At 39.2% G+C, this 16,509-nt stretch overlaps 2 protein-coding genes across 10 annotated transcripts; one reads left to right on the top strand and one right to left on the bottom strand.

Annotated features, from left to right (window-relative positions):
• Positions 1-2,307: 2,307 nt before the first annotated feature.
• On the bottom strand, positions 2,308-7,320 carry LOC114468406 (inward rectifier potassium channel 16-like). 8 transcript variants are annotated; one of them, XM_028455280.1, is made up of 3 exons: positions 6,763-7,320; positions 3,603-3,670; positions 2,308-3,465 (listed from the first exon to the last, which is right to left on the bottom strand). In XM_028455280.1, the coding sequence occupies exon 3, from the start codon at positions 3,442-3,444 to the stop codon at positions 2,308-2,310; it is 1,137 nt and encodes a 378-aa protein (XP_028311081.1). In that variant the 5' UTR covers positions 3,445-3,465; positions 3,603-3,670; positions 6,763-7,320. The 8 variants fall into 8 exon arrangements, with proteins under 8 accessions (XP_028311081.1, XP_028311084.1, XP_028311082.1 ...); XM_028455283.1 differs by having other exon boundaries at positions 2,308-3,462; XM_028455281.1 differs by having other exon boundaries at positions 3,635-3,670.
• Positions 7,321-10,956: 3,636 nt separating this feature from the next.
• LOC114468768 (5-hydroxytryptamine receptor 3A-like) lies at positions 10,957-16,334 on the top strand. 2 transcript variants are annotated; one of them, XM_028455836.1, is made up of 9 exons: positions 10,957-11,059; positions 11,152-11,297; positions 11,383-11,427; positions 11,497-11,603; positions 11,693-11,862; positions 12,531-12,646; positions 13,955-14,165; positions 14,252-14,410; positions 15,934-16,334. In XM_028455836.1, the coding sequence occupies exons 1-9, from the start codon at positions 11,020-11,022 to the stop codon at positions 16,185-16,187; spliced, it is 1,248 nt and encodes a 415-aa protein (XP_028311637.1). In that variant the 5' UTR covers positions 10,957-11,019; the 3' UTR covers positions 16,188-16,334. The 2 variants fall into 2 exon arrangements, with proteins under 2 accessions (XP_028311637.1, XP_028311636.1); XM_028455835.1 differs by having other exon boundaries at positions 14,252-14,428.
• The last annotated feature ends 175 nt before the right edge of the window (positions 16,335-16,509 follow it).

The raw sequence follows: 16,509 nt of genomic DNA, 5'->3' as shown, positions 1-16,509 counted from the left end.
AACAACAGCAACAACAGTAACAACAACAGCAACAACAACAACAACAACAACAACAACAACAACAACAATAATAAAAAATTAAAATCATGTATACATTTTTAATCAAACTAAATAGTTAGTTGTTTTTATTCTCTTATATAAGAGCAGATATTAGTAATAGCATACATTGCATCTATTTATAGAGTTCTAATATTTCCCACGACAAGCAGCAGTTTCCTTCCACTTGCACCTACCTGTTGGTCCATGCAGAATAAATCAGATCCGTCCTAATGGTGAAACATCCCACATGGAAACACTTTGTTCCCTCTGTTATTCCTGCAGAGCTTTGGTTTTTCTGTTTCCTCTTTCCAGACCGCACCTCGTAGTTTTGCCATAACCTCTGCTCAGTGACACTGAAGACGATGTTTTGTCGTGGCAAAAGAAGGACTTTAAAAAAACACGTGGGCTCTCCTAGCCCCGCCCCCTCTCACAAAAAGAGCCAATGAAAAGCTGCAGCGCCTGTTTCAGGCTCTGCGTCCATATAGAGGTTTTAGGGCAGAAGTATACACTCTTACACTGGTGAGTACACACTTTTACCAGTTCAAATGTCAGGAGCAGTCCAGTTTGACCTCTTCAGGTTGAGAAAAAAAAGGTAACACTTTATATTATTGATGCTTAATAAGCACACATTAATTGTTAATAAGCATTTATAAAAACAGAAATGAACAGTTAATAAGCGCTCATAAGATGCTTAACATTTATGAATACTGTAGTGATATATATATATATAAATACTATTAATTATCCATTATTATAGTATATATACACTGTAATAATGGATAATTAATGATAATAATGCATTGGACTTATATAGCGCCTTATTTTGGTCAATCAAAGCACTTTACATGGCATTATTCTTCAATTCTTCCAAACGTATTGGTGGTAAGCTACTATTGTAGCCACAGTTGCCTCGGAGCGGACTGACAGAGGCGTGGCTGCCATAGTGCACCATCGGCACCTCCAACCACCACCAACACTCACACACACCACATTCATACATTGTGGGAAAAGTGCCTTGCCCAAGGACACGACAATGACTTGGCGAGAGCGGGATTCGAAACTTCAGTCATTGGACGACTCACCCTTCCACTGATACCATGGTCACACATTAATATCTAATAAGCACAAGTTAATGGTTAATAAGCACTTATAAGTGTGCTTGATTACTTACTTTCAACAAGACCTTTGTGAGACTTTAAAAAGTTAGTGTGAATGCTCTCTTTCAGTTCATAAATGCTTAATTATGCACATATTAATAGGTCTCTGCATATTGCAGCTACCGGATCTAAAGTGGGAACAGTGCCTTATAAAGGTTAATAAACCGTTAATATGTACTTATTAACTGCTTACAATGCAATTTGCAACTACTGGATCTTTTTGAGAAAAAAAGGTTTTTAAAAGAATGATAAAAGATAGGCATAAATGCACAAGAACTTTTGGAATTTGTAGACTAATGTTATAGAGAACATATAAATACATGATTAATATACACAGTAAATAAATAAAAAAAAACTGAGGATTTTTTTTCAAATGTTCAAACAAAATTGAGAAAATAATATTGTAGTCCGTGAAAAATTAACAGTTTATCATTTATGCAACAAAACAAGGAGCAAAAAAATAAAAAAATAAATTCTAATTTATAATTTTTTTGCAAGGTTACTCATAAGCCAAAGCTTTGAGGATTAATTTGGTCCTATAAAATATCCTAATTATAAGCATCCTAAATTAGCTTAGTTGCCTAAAAATGATTAACTTCAAGAAATTGTTCTTAAATAACAATAGTTATTTAGTATTTTTAATACCTTTCAAAACATTATATATATATATATATATATATATATAATTACAATAATGCTACATTTTTCATCCACAGTTAAGCAAAATACTGAAAAATAAGCTCCTTTCTTTTTTGTTCTTGTGACTATTTGCTTGTTTGCTTGTTGACACATTTATCAGTACTCAATATCAAAACATGTATTTGTTTATGTACAGGGAGACAGAGAAGCTGCGACACTAAGTACAACGACCACACGATGGCAGTAAAAAGCTGCACAAACGCCTCACCATGACAGTCAAAAGCAGACTTATTTAAATGTTGTGAACCATATTTTTCAAAAGTAGCAACATTTACGTTTTCATTGTTTTTACAACAATAATCACAAAGAAGCCATTTACACGTGAACACAGCAAATACATGTTCACATATTTACAGGAATCATCATTCAAAGTAGTCAAGCATTGAATACAGTTTGTAAATTGTGTCATAGGCTATAAAACAGTCTGCTGCATCACCTCCTTAGTGACGCTTAGATTCAGCTGACACATGTGTCCATTTGTCTTCACTGATGGTGAGACATGACTGTCCTCTGTGGACCCTCCCCTCCTGTCATACTCCTCTGCACTGAGCGATGGCACTGGCACCCATGTGGTCTCATTAAACCGAGCGTAGTCCACCTTGTAGTGCTTCTTTCCCACTTTTATCATGTCCTGGAAACGCTGACCCCAGCGAATGTCTGCTGCTGTGTAGCATGTCCGTGTCTGGTGGAGCATGCCGGTGGAGTCACCAGTGTAGGTGAAGGATACCACCAGTTCAAAGTCCTCCTCCAGCAGATCCTCAGGTCCAAGGCAGTAGAGAGGACTTCTATGTTCCAGTTTGTGAATGATGGTCGCCGGTGTGGCAATAACAATGTCTCTGTTCTCAATCTCCAAGTCCTGATAGGACAAAACAACAGAGCCCAGAGGTTTTTTCACGTAGCGAACCAACTGGGCCCTGGCCACCCCATCCAGGATGTGGTTACCTCTGAAGTCTCCGAGACGCCACGACAAGCAGAGAACTCCGTCCCGAAGGTTGACCACAGCACAGCTGCTGAAACCCACTGTTTGAGCCCTCTTACGAGCAGACGCCATCTTAGCCACAATAATGCCAATTATTATGGTATCAAGAAGACAGCTGAGTACATCCTGAAAGGTCACCACGACGATGGCCACCATGCAGTTCTCAGTCATTCCCCTGAAGCCATAGCCAATGGTGGCTTGGGTCTCCATGGAGAACAAAAAAGCTGCGGTGAACCCACGGACATTCTCCACGCATGGGTTGTTATCCAAATGAACAGTATCTCCATGTACATGGGCTATGAGCCAATAACTGAGACCAAAGAAGAGCCAGGAGAGGATATATGACAGGGAAAAGACCAGAAACATCACCCTCCAACGGATCTCTACTAGAGTGGTGAAGATGTCTATGAAGTAGGTGTTCCAGTCTCCAGGTGATTTCTGGAAACTCACAGGAAACCTGCCATCTTTCTGCATGTAGCGGAGACGTCTCGCCTCCTTGTTGTGGCTGACCAGCGTGTGGACTGTGGTGTAGCTGGTATCAATGACCTGCTCTGTTGTTTCCATCCTCATTCACGTTCTCTTGCCAGCCTGCTACAAAGACGCAGAAATGGGTTAAAAAGGCAGATCAAAACCTAACAGTGTCCCCATGAGCAGGAGGCACAGATTCTACCCCATAACATGTGACTCCAAATATGAATGGATTTTTGAGTTGTTTGTTTAGCTGAAACCTTCATGTTTGAGCAAGCAGAACAGGTCACACCTCGCCTTGGGCAGCAGAGAGCCAACGACCGGAGCACTGCCCAGAATGGAGTGTGAAAAACGTAAAGACATACGCAGGTTGATTATTTACTCATATTTCTTACTCATATTTCTCATATATAAATCATTTTGTGTTAAAAGCAATGAATTCCAGTAGCAAAAATTAACTCATATATACATTTACTCATCATGATCAGAATCATTGTAAGGACAAAATTCTAACCCTAACCTTAGATGAAGCAGTTGGCAAAGCAATAACACATAAGTTGGTGAGCTTTTTAAAATCAATGCAAGCAGTTTAAAATGTTTAAACATAGAATTTTATCTTATAGTAATAAACTAATCTTTTCATTAAAAATGTAAAAATGTTCTTAATAACAATAATGCACTTCTTTCAAGTAACCATTTTATTATTGTTTTATACAAGTATGTTTGGATTTATCATATATGAGTTTCACTTTTTTTTAACGTCACAGGGTCAGTACAGCTTGCCAGACTGGTGAGCTTTTTTAGGCTCAGAGAAATGTTAGCTTTAAAGCCCGTCGTTATAAGCAGCATGTGCCTGTGTTTTACAAAAGCGTGTCACTATTAGTTTGGAATGTATTATTTGGTCCTTAGCTCCTCAGATTGTCTGAATTTGCACCTGGTTTATTTTTATTTTAGAAAAGGAATCATTAAGATCTTTAATCAGAGATGGTATTCGGTTTCAATGCGATATATCTACAGATTGTCTATATTTCCCTAATGCTTAAAGAGGGATCCCGGTTGTCTGGCTCCTTCCCCTTCTGTTGGGGGCGGGGGGTTGTTGGGCATCTCCTCTCACGGTTTGACCCCACATTGCCCCCCTCCCCTTGGTAGGTCATTTGTCGCACCAAGGCAGCAAGCTGCCTGGGCAAGTCCCCCTTGCGCCTGCTTGGAGGCTTCCCACCAAGCAAGTACCCCAAATCATCATCATCATCATCATCATCATCATCATCATCATCATCATCATCATCATCATCATCATCAGACTTTATTTTGGACCCAAACATGGTCCATAGGAGACATAACAACAACAGACATATCAACAAATAAGACACAATAAGAAAGGATCATCCATATATATATATATATATATATATAGAACCTAACCATAGTTTGTACAGGGTTGGTCAGAGAATAAATGATGCTATTTACAGAGTCTGTTAGCTGACACATACATCTGTACATGAGGTTACGGAGCACGTCAGTACAAGTTTTCATGATTTACACGATCAAAAGCTTTTGAGGCATTAATAAAACACATGAAAATTGTTGTATCAAGCTTGTTATACAAGTCTGAAATCTCCTCTAGAGCAAAAAGGCACACATCTGTGCCAAGTTTAGGTTTGAAGCCAAACTGATTGTCAGATGTCATAGCAAACGTCTACATTCTATTTATTATAGCTCTTTCCAAGACCTTGGATAAAGTACTAGCCAGTGCTATAGGTTGATATTTATTTTCGCTATTTATTTTGCCAGTGTGAATTCAGTTTGACATAGACTGTGTCCCATTGTGAGTGCTCAGTTCACGTCTGCTGTCTTCTTACAAAGCTCCTGTGTTATTGTGTTATCCATTCTGACGCGACGTGTTTATCTGTTTATATTTCACATCCATGTTTAATGAACACACTGTAACATGGAATGTGTATAAAATACAGAGGAGAGATTCCCTCCTCTGGCCTTTCATCAGATTGTGAGAATGCTCCCTTCTCTTTCTCAATAAACTGAATTAAAACGGTTAAAGACAAGCCTGTTTTGACTCAAGACCTTTGTTTACTACAATCGCGGATGCTTAGCACATATTTTTTCAGCCACACCAACTTTGTCTTTTACAATAGGCACTAAAATAACCGACAATAAAGAGTGGAATACCGTGAATTTAAAACCTGATAAAGCAAATGGCTAACGAGGAAAAGTTTTCTTCTTGCAGATTTTAAATGCTCGGCAGATATGTTATTTGCACCACATGCCTTATTGTTATTTAGCTTCATAACTATGTCAATGATTTCTCTTTGCCGAAATAATTACAACTTCATTTTTGTCTCCATTGTCCATGACAAAGGAATTACTTAACAGCTCGTAATAGAGTTTCTGCCATGACTGGGCAATTTCATCTGGTCCGTTTCCCCAAACAATTTTTGTTGGCAACAATGTTTTAACAGTATTCACTCTTTTTATTTCTTTTTGTACACAAATTTTAGTGTTGTTTATCATTTCACCTTCATTTGGTGCATGCAGGTTGCTGTAACCAGCAGTAGTGGCTTCACAGTACTGAAGTGTTTTTCCATCAGTTGAGATTTTTATTGAGTCTGCCGAGAATAACTGAGAACATTTGTTTCAGTTTATGACGTCTGATTGTAAAATTGACCAATTTTACAACACAACACAACACAACTGTGCTTGTGTTATTTGTCAAGCCTTCTGAAACCACTGCTCCTGTCACTGAGTTCAGTGTCACTAGAATGCCACTAATAATTAGTCACTATGCATGCTTTTGTGCCTAAAAGATGTTGAACCTATACTGATAAACAATGCTTTTATTCAAGCATAATACAAGTATAGAAAAGCATTTAAAGGCACCATTTTGTTGATGTACGTCTACACCTTGAAGACATCAAACAGAAACAAGTGATGACATTTTTTAGCTTTTAGTTCATTTAAGATCATTCATTCATTCATTCAATTTTTTTTGGAAATTCTTTTGCAGCCTTTACATTTTTTTCCTTTAGATAAATTATATCATAATGTTTTTCTATTAACAAACATATTCCAGGGGAATAAACTTGTATCACCTTTTGGATGTTGAACGACTACATTTAAAGTTTTACCTTTTTCTATTTCAATGTGTTGTAATATAAATTTAACAAGAACTTGTTATAGATTAAAAAACCCAAAAGCAAAATAAACATAATACATTATATGATAATTTATTTGTTTTTTGTTTAATTTAGTTATATTTTCCCTCTAACAATCTTGTTCATTTCAAATTAATCTTTATAATTATCAGTTGAATTTGTAAAATTTCATAGCTAAGCAATATTTGACTTTGACCTTCAGTATAATCAAAATGTGCCTCTTTAAATTAAAATATCCATATGTTTTACTTACTTGGTGAGAAGAGAGTACATCGGGTGTGTCAGCAGTCCATCAGTTCTGGAGCATCTGGAACAGTCAGGGGCTGTCGTGGTCTGAAGGCAAAGTCCCACTCTGTTCTGATATCACAGCATTCACTTCCCTTTGAATCCTCCACATGGGTTTACGACTTGTTTTAAAAGGTTTCTCGAGACGAAACATTCACAGTCTCAAGAGTAACGTTGTTGAATCTGATTTGTTTTCGATAGAATTATTGAAGGTGTCACTTTCAGATATGACTCATTGTGTTATTTTATCCAGGTATGTCTATTTTACCATTGGTTTTTTAGATTTTCATAATTCATTAGACAGGAAGTTAACCTTTGCTCAATCAGGTGAAACCTTTTCTGGCACAGGGATTTTCTCTGCCTCAGTTAAGATCTGATAAGGCCAGAAAGATCACACCTGAACCGCCAGAGCGCAGTAACTTTTCAACCCGGTTTACTCCAGCCATAATAACAACTAAAGGTTTCCAAATGAGGTCAACAACAACATAATAATGTCCAAGGAGAAAAACATTCCCCTTCCTCTTTGATGAATCTGTCTTTCTTAGACAACGTGTGAGGAAGGAGATAAGACACATTCTTCAGAAAGATAACCTGAAGAACATCCTGTCATTTACTGGCAGATATGAATGTGAGAACAAATGGAAACTTTTTTTTTTACTTCACTTCTCATATTGTCCTACTTTATTGGTTGCAAGTGAAAGTCTTTCACCAGAGTTCGCAGGGATTTTGGATATGACACCAGAAAAATCCCTGCTATTTAAAATCTATAAAATCACTTGCCAAGTATACAACCCAGTCTCACTCCAAAGCATAGAATGACTACGCTTGTCTGCTGTGCAATGTGTAGACATCCTACGCCTCTCAGGGCGTAGAAATTCTGTGTTATTTCCCCAGTGTTTTCTGTGGGGCATACGTCGGGTCATGTGACCACCTCGTCATCCCATTCTAGAAAGGAAAAACCTTACCTTAATTTCATACTATGTATACGATCTGTAGTTTGTTTGTTTCAATTCATCCTGGTTTATCCTGTTTGCTATGGTGTTGTTTAAAACGTACCGGAAGTGATGTTAAATTACGAACCGTGGTTAGTATCCCAAACCATAGCAATTATGTGAATAATTAATTCATTTATTATTATTATTTATATTCATTCACATTTGAATATATTTCCACACCTAGAAGTGTAGCTTAAGACTGTTTGAAATTTGTAATAAAGTAACTACATAAATATAGATTTTTTTTTTTTTTAATAAACAGGACGTTAGTCATTATAAACTTAATGTGCCTTTTGTGATTTTTTGTATAATAATAATAATGTAAGAAAGAAATATTAGACAGGAACTTTTTTTTTAAATAAACTTTATTTTAGTTATTTATATTTTATTCACCATTATCTGTTTAAAACTCAAGGATTTTTATTTGTCATCATGTACATGATAAATTAATGTCCCCAAGTTCCCCGTTAAGCCCTTAGAATATAAATAAAGTAAAGAATAATAGTATAAAAGAATATAAAGACAAAAAGACAAATAAAGATAGAAAAACACCATCCAACCATTAATCCATTTTCTCCAGCTCTCATATAAATAGAACACTAACAGCAGCAGCAGCATTAAAAGACTTTAGGTTATTTACATAACCCTGGTTCTATGAGTAATATGAGTGAGATGTTTCACTATGGGATGCATCCTCCATCTGCAACCCTCAGAAGCATTTATATCAATTTGCCAATCCTGATTGGCTGGTGAAACGTGTCCGTCCGCCAGGAACACTCCCACCTTCTATAAAAGGAAGAGGCGTCAGACACCCTCCTTTCAAAAGAAGCACCGCTTCTCACTTGTTCAGGCAAGAAGGGTTGTCTGGTGAGACATCTCACTTATATTACATAGAACCGGGATTATGTAAATAACTTAAATTTCTATTTCATAATATTGAGTGAGATGTCTCACTATGGGATATAGTAGCTCCCGTATTGCAGACATGCTAATCGAGCGGAGACCAGCCTGCAGGGCAGAAATCTTTACACATCAGGACAGTAGAAGCACCCTTGTCACGCACGGGGCTGAAATATCCAGAATGTAAAAGTGAAAAAACATGAGGGGCAAGGTCCAACTCGCTGCCGCACAGATGTCCTGGACAGACACTCCCCTGAAATAAGCCCAGGATGGAGGAGTGTGTGCGCAGACCCTCAGGTGGCCACAGACCCTGACTCGTATAAGCCAAAACATTAGCCTCCACAACCCAATGTGACAGGCGTTGCTTAGCCCAACAGGGCCACAGGTCCACCTTGGCCTGTTGCATCACCAGTGGGTGTAACATCCATTCCCCGTACACCGGTGCACCCGCGTTCAGGATCCCCGCCCATAGTGAGAGGAGAAGACCACAACTCCACAGGATCAGTTTGCGTGCCAGCATATGCAACAACAGGAACGCAACCCGCCTTGGCGGTTTACATACGCCACAGTCGTGGTATTGTTTATCCTCACCAGGACATGATGTCCCCTGAGAGACAGAAGGAAGTGAATCAGCTAGCGGAACACCGCTGAGAGCTCCAAATAATTTATGTGAGAGCGCCGGAGGTCCGCATCAGAGTGGTCCCTCACAGACTTGCCCTCGTGGACCCCACCCCAGCCCGGTAGGCTAGTGTCTGTGGAGACCACTTTCCTGGAGGTAACGGGGCCCATAGGTACACCGTGCATCAGGAAACCCGCCAGTGGCGCAGAGCCGTGCTGTACTCTGGTGTTACACTCGTGCACCATGAGGCACAGGGCTCAGCCCATGTAAGGCCACCCACAGGTCGAACCTCATGTGGAGGCGTTCGTGGTGACCACTTCCCTGGACGCGACGGTGGCCATAGGCATCCCTTGCGCCACGAAAAATGGGGTTTGATGATGATGGTCACACCACGGGGACCATGTGTCTGGGCATTCACCCCGTGAGTCATGATGCACGGGGTTCAGCCCACAAGAGGTCATCCACAGCTGGAATATTTTCCTGTGGAGGTGACCAAGGCCAATTACGGGGATGGCAGATGCCATCAAACCGGGAAACATAAGACATAGTCTGAATTGAACAGATTTTTCTTGCAAGGCATTCCCTGAAAGCTTTCACATGTTTAGAAATCAAAAACAAAATCAGTAAAAAGTTATTAAGCAATGAAAAAAATAGAATTTTTAACTTTGGATTCAAAATTTTCACATTGGATGCTGGCTTAAGTTCTGCTACAGTTTCTTAATTTATTTGCAGCATAACAACTAAAAGCTGCTTTACCTTGTTTGGGTTTCATTGTCTGACCTGTGTCCATAGATCTAGACAAGCTGGGTTTATACCTAACTAACATTTCCCTGTACTCTGGGTTATAGGTTAGAGCATAGGTGGACTTTTATCACAGTGCGGGCTACAAAAATGTTTGATTGTCTGATACAAGGGCCAAAATATCAGAATTCATGTCAGCATTTAGAATAATTACCAATCTGTACATTATTATAAAACAGTAAAGAACATAGGTTTTGTCTATTTTTGTATCACTTTGTATTTTTCTGTCGCTCATTGTATTTTTGTTGGTATTCTGAATATTTTGTCATTTCTTAAAATAGTTGATAAAAAAATACAATGATATTGATTATTGAAAGGGAGTTACCTGAGAAAATCCTCAATGATTAATTTTTTAACTTCTCACTCGCCTAGTCATGTGGATGTAAATACAACCGTGGAGGGAAAAGTGATGAACAACAAAAAATGCATTAGTTACCCAGCTGTCAAAACAAGGTGTGTGTGTGTTTTTTTTAATTAATTTCAGAAACCATAGCAGTTTGATTGTCTTTGTTTCCTTTCAGCAGTGGCAGACTGAAGGCCTTTTCCATGTGAATGCAGGGTTTTGTTGTTGGCGTCTCCTCTCACTCTTGTGGTTAGATTTGATAGCAATGAGCAGCTGAAGTTCCGTGCTTCCTGTTGTACAGACAACAGGAGTAATTGTGCTCATAACCTGTGTTTGCACAGGCTCTATGAAGAGCAAAGCGAGAATGCTGTAATTAATGACTTTATAATTCAGGGCTGTCATGCGTCAGTCGTATTGTCCCCATGCCTTTGAGCATTATTGTTGTGTGGTTAAACACCACTAAGAGGCCTATTTAAGTGCAGCACAGGTTTCAGTCAGTCTCCAGTCATAAGTTCCACATGACATCTCAGGGGCTTCTCTAGTGTAGGAAGGGACCAAACCAGAGACATGGAGAAGGTGATCATCTTAATGACTTTACTTCCTGTCGGTAAGTAACATAATTAGGCTACGACTCTGACAAATATTACAATTCCTTATTAGATGTAAAGAAATAAGCTTCAAATGCATCTACATGTGCAGTTTCAGGAAATCAAAATACAACGTGCAACACACGCAGATGTCTGGCTGAGAAGTTGCTGAAGAATGCTTATGCATCTCAGCCTCAGTCTGAGAATTGCACCCAAACGATCCATGTGCCATTCATTGAATACCAAACTCTGTCCGTTGTAAGTATTTCTCCAAATGTTTTGCTTAACTTTCTCTACCTGGACCTGAATATTTCTCGATTATTTTTACATTTCTCTAAAACAGGACACCAAGAATCTCCGTCTCTTCGCTCGTTTGCAGGCCACAATTGTAAGACTATATTTTGTTTTGAATGATCAAAAATTTTGCAAAAATTTTGATTTTTACTTTTCGACACAGATGTGGAAAGATCCTGACCTAAAATGGAACACCTCAGACTATGACTTTTATGAAGTGGTTGTGCCGGTCAATAGAGTTTGGGTGCCTGAGCTCCAGGTGACTAATGCGTAAGTCAGTTTACTCCCCCAGACTGTCTGCTAATAAAATAACAATATCAGCCCAGCACTTTCCTAAGAACTCACTTTAATCTGTCCAGGATATCATCAGAATTGAAGCATAGCTCTCGGGATTTGGTGGTTTACTACGACGGCACCCTGAAGCACACTGTGATCATAAATGTACAGGTCAACTGTGAAATCAACCTCTTCAACTATCCCTTTGCTGAGGATGAATGCCCCATTGCCATCCAAGCATGGTATAATGACGGTGAGCTCAGAAGATCGCTTAAAAATTACAAGCAAGCTTTGTGTGAAGCTTAAACTCTTGCTCTAGAAACTGTAGACCATCATTTTAACAGTATGTTGAGATTTTGTTGATTCAGACAAGGTTTTTCAGGAAATTTTGATTTCCTTGCATATTTCGACTGTCAACTGCCAGTCTTCGTCAGAGGAGTTCTGCTGAGCGCCTTTGATGAATCTTCAAAGGAACCATCAAAGCCGATCAGTCGAAGACTGGCCGTTGACTGTCGAAATATGTCAGGAGATAAAAAAAAAAATCCTTAAAAACCTTGTCTGAATAAACAAAACCTCAACTTAACATACTGTTAAAAAAAAAAAAAAAGACAAAATGAATCACGCTGGAACTATTACATGGAAGTCAAGTGAAACTTCAAAGGAACCATCAAAGGCGATCAGCAAAACTCCTCTGACAAAGACTGGCAGTTGAAACATGTCAGGAGATATCACATTTCCTGAAAAACCTTGTCTGAATAAACAAAACCTCAACTTAACACACTATACCTGTGTAATTGTGTTGGGAAATATTACATTATTCTAAAAAGAGGAACACTAAATAAACTCAAATTAGTACTAACATTATAGTATTTATCAATATTTATTGCTTTTCCATTAAAAAAAGGCTGTGTTTTCTTTCAGGATGTGGGATGTGGCTGAATATGGGTCAGCTGAAGATGGTTGATGGTAGCCATGGTGATTGGAAGACTGAAAATGTGACATTAGCTAACCGAGGGTCTTATCGCAACTACATCCTGGTAAGTTAAAAAAGCCACGTGTATGGAATATCTGGTTACTTACTTTAGAGGGACTGGACTTTTAATTCAATGCAACTTTATTTATCGAGTGCAAATTACAATAATAATCATCTCGAAGCACTATCAAAATATACAGTGGGGAGAAAAAAACTTTTAAATGGGAAGAAATTTCCTGCAGAACCAGACTCAGAGATGGCAGATATCTGCTTCGACTGGTTGGGGTTAGTGGACAGAAAGATGAGCACAGAACAGGATAGAGAGAAAGAACATCAGGGTGTCCCAGACTAGTTGAGCCGTAAAAAAACAGATCAGGAACTGCCATCTCCAGCTTCAAGACACCTGAAACAGAAAAGAGCGAAAAGGGTGAGGAGAACGCACAGATTGCAGAAAAACATGATACAGTATTAGTAGGTCTGCCTGCATGGAAACACCTGGTGCTGGGGGTGGACATCAGTGTAAATGGTGTGTAAGCAGTGTGATGGGTATACAACGAGAGTCATAGAAAATCTACCTGTCAGGTATTACTAACTCACTCAGGTAGATAATCAACTGAACAAGCCTCAGTTTTTACTGTAAGTACAAAAAAAATCCTTCAAGTACAAAAATTAATTCACATGACAATAATTCAAATGAAAAAAATATTGGAAAAAGTTGTGCTTTGGAAAAATGATCTTTTTCTCTTTTTTTTTTACTATTTCTAGTTGTGTAGAGATGGCACAATGATGCATTAAAAAAAAAATAATTTTCAAAATAAAAGCACAATCCATTTTTTTTAATTATTATTATTTTTTGGCCCATGCCTCACCTGGAGAAAAAATGAGAGCATGAAAAATCTTCTCAAGTTCTTTGATAAAACCTGAAAATAAAATAAATTACCAAAATAACTGATTTGTTTTTCTTTTTTTTAGAAAATTTGATTAACCAACAGGTGATTCAAAGAAAACTCATCCTGAGGCCGTGACCTTTAGTTTGGGAAACAGGCTTTGGATCAAAACGCAGTCCTTTAAACAGTGTGTTTGTTAATCTTGCTGGAGGTAACATTTATCTGCTCTATCACTCATTATAATAGTTGGCTGTGGCTGCACTGGCTGGTGACAACCAGGCCAAACTCTGCTGATTTACCCATTTCCATATAAACTCGCAGTTCAATGTTTTAAAATGTATGTTTTTTTATACGGTTTTATTGTGTGTTTTTATGCTTTTAAAGCCTAAAGTCGAGCCTTGTGTGACAAATTTCGTTCTTGTATGTGCCTATGGTGTGTGTATGAATGACAATAAACTTTATCTATCTATCTATCTATCTATTAGGTGCAACTGGAAATTAAAGTGACAAATCCCTTCATCACGTTGCTGCTGCCCAGTATCCTCATCATGATGCTGGATATAGGGAGCTTTGCCATGCCTCTGGGAGGTGGAGAGCGCAATTCCTTCAAAGTCACTCTGGTGCTGAGCTTCACTTTGTTCCTCAACATCCTCAATGATCAGCTGCCTGGGGACAGTAGCTGTGCTCCCATCATCAGTCAGTCACTTCTCATTCGATACAGTCACAATCTGATTCTAGAATATGCAAACAATAAGACTGATGTGTTTCTGTCTGTGCTGTAGGGACACACTTCTGTGTTTGCCTGGTGTTGCTGGTCGTGAGTATGTTGGCATCCATGCTGCTGACAGGGGTAGCCCACAATGGTGGGTTTATTGCATGTTGCAGATCCAAAGACAAGTCTCAGAAAAACAACAAAAAACAGACAGAGGAAGAGGACGAGGGTGAGAAAGACAGTGATGGTAAACACATTTTAAATGTCCAGATTAAAGTTTGTCCTGCAACCAGTGGTGGTTCTAAACCAGTTTTACTGTGTTAGGTGAAGTTCGGGGTGGTGGGCGGTTGCACGCTCCCGCTGAAGGGTGCAAGTGTGTAGGGTGTCCCAATCGTGCAGAGTGTGCTTAAGCTTCACCAAGTATGTGCCGTTCATGCACAGCTGTGTGAAGTGTGCATGCAAGTGGACTTTAATGAACTGAATTACTCATAACTTGGAACGTCCCACAACAAGACGTACTGCTTTACGGCAGTCCAATACAAACTAATGTTAGATAATGACCAGCCCCTGCACACGGTTGTCTACAAATTCACTTTTCTCAAACTTATATCATGGCGGCACAGCAAAAAAAGGCAGAGAAGACCTTTGTCCGAGGAATGGAGCAACTCCATGCAGTGACAGCCCATCACACAGCAATCACGTACCGTCGTCACGGCAACAGGCACACGTACACACTCGCAAGCCAGCGCTCCATCAGGCAGCACACACACAAATATCCATCCATCTATCTATCTATCCATCCATCCATTTTCAGAGCCGCTTTATCAGCACAGAAACACTTCACACATTTCCACACTCCCTTCCGTATTACTCCCACATGATTCATTTATTTTACTTGTCTCTCTTCCTCCTACGTTCACATGATCACATGGGACTATATGTGTGAAAGCACCCTTAGTGTCACCGTTGTATTAGGACTTTTCAGTGATCGGTTGCTACCGTTTTGGAAGAGCTGTGGGGTGGGGCAGGTGGCGGGGGGTGTGGAGTGTTTATGACAGTGACATAACCAAAAGGGACCTTTAGGGGGAGTTAGTGCAAGTTACTTAGTTCTGCTTTAAATCGATGGCGGACAAACTCTCACAATAAACCCTGTTGGCATCAAAAATGGCAAAAAAAAGGATTTTCCAAGTGTAAGGTATCAATTATTTCATTTCTGTAATATGTATTATATTTAAATACATTGCTAGCGCAGTTGCTATAAATGCCATTTTGCCGCCACGATTGATGACGTCCTGACTAAGGTGGATGACGTAACCTCAAACTGTCCCAATTCTTCCCTTTCAGCACACTTGTCCCCTTACACACTTTACATTCGAAGTGCACTTGTCTTAAACCAAGTGTGCCCTTTGTGGAAGTCCATAGGGTGTAGTGTGGGTATTGGGACACAGCCACATTCAACCTTCTAGCGGTGTGGTGCTCTAAGGGGTCTGACTGGAAGCAAGTGCCACTCACCTTTGTTACGCCTGTCACATTGGCGCGCTATCAAAGCTTTTCTTTTTATTAAATGTGGGAGGGGACAGGGTCAGTTTTACAGGGGCGCTGACCCCTGTTCGCCCCTCCCTAGAACCGCCACTGCCAGCAACATGTAAGCCTGTCTTTTAACCTTCATGTTAACGTGTTAGAGGATATTATCAGTAACTGATTCACTATGAAATAACCTGCAGCTTTAATTGTTTCCTAATTTTCCTGCAGAACCAAAGCCTGACATCACTGTAGTCCAGCTGAGCTCCTCTGAGGACACAGAGATGCTCCGGAAAGTTGCCAAATTCCTGGAAGGCATTAAAGAGAAAGATAAGTGCGACCAGCAAAACATGAAAATCGCCAACAAACTGGACAAGATCTTCGTCTCAATCTATACTGTTTTTACCGTTGGATACTTTTGTGCTATGCTAGGTGTGATGGCAATCTATAAATGTGAGGTTAACCATTTTGAGTTTTGGGATTGAGGTGAGAGTACGTAACGTGAAAAACATGGTGGCGCATGCTTTTAGTTGTTATGCTGCAAAGAAGTGGAACTAACTGCCAGCAGAGCTGAAGTCAGCATCTCATGTGAACCTTTTTAAATCCAAGTTAAAGGCACTTTTTTCTCTACTGTTTATGACTGAGAAGGAGATTTCTAATCATTTTTATTATTGATTTAAAGTTTGTACTGCTGATTTTAATGTTCTAATTATGGAGAGCCAATTGTAAAGATGCGTATGCTAAAATAAACGGCAACTTTTTGCAACATTTGACACCAAACCATGTTACTTTTGACTGAAATTTGTG

This window comes from Gouania willdenowi, chromosome 8, assembly GCF_900634775.1.
Source record: "Gouania willdenowi chromosome 8, fGouWil2.1, whole genome shotgun sequence".
Lineage (NCBI taxonomy): Eukaryota > Metazoa > Chordata > Actinopteri > Blenniiformes > Gobiesocidae > Gouania > Gouania willdenowi.
Note: the sequence above shows the minus strand (reverse complement) of the source record. Positions and strands in the feature narration are given on the sequence as shown.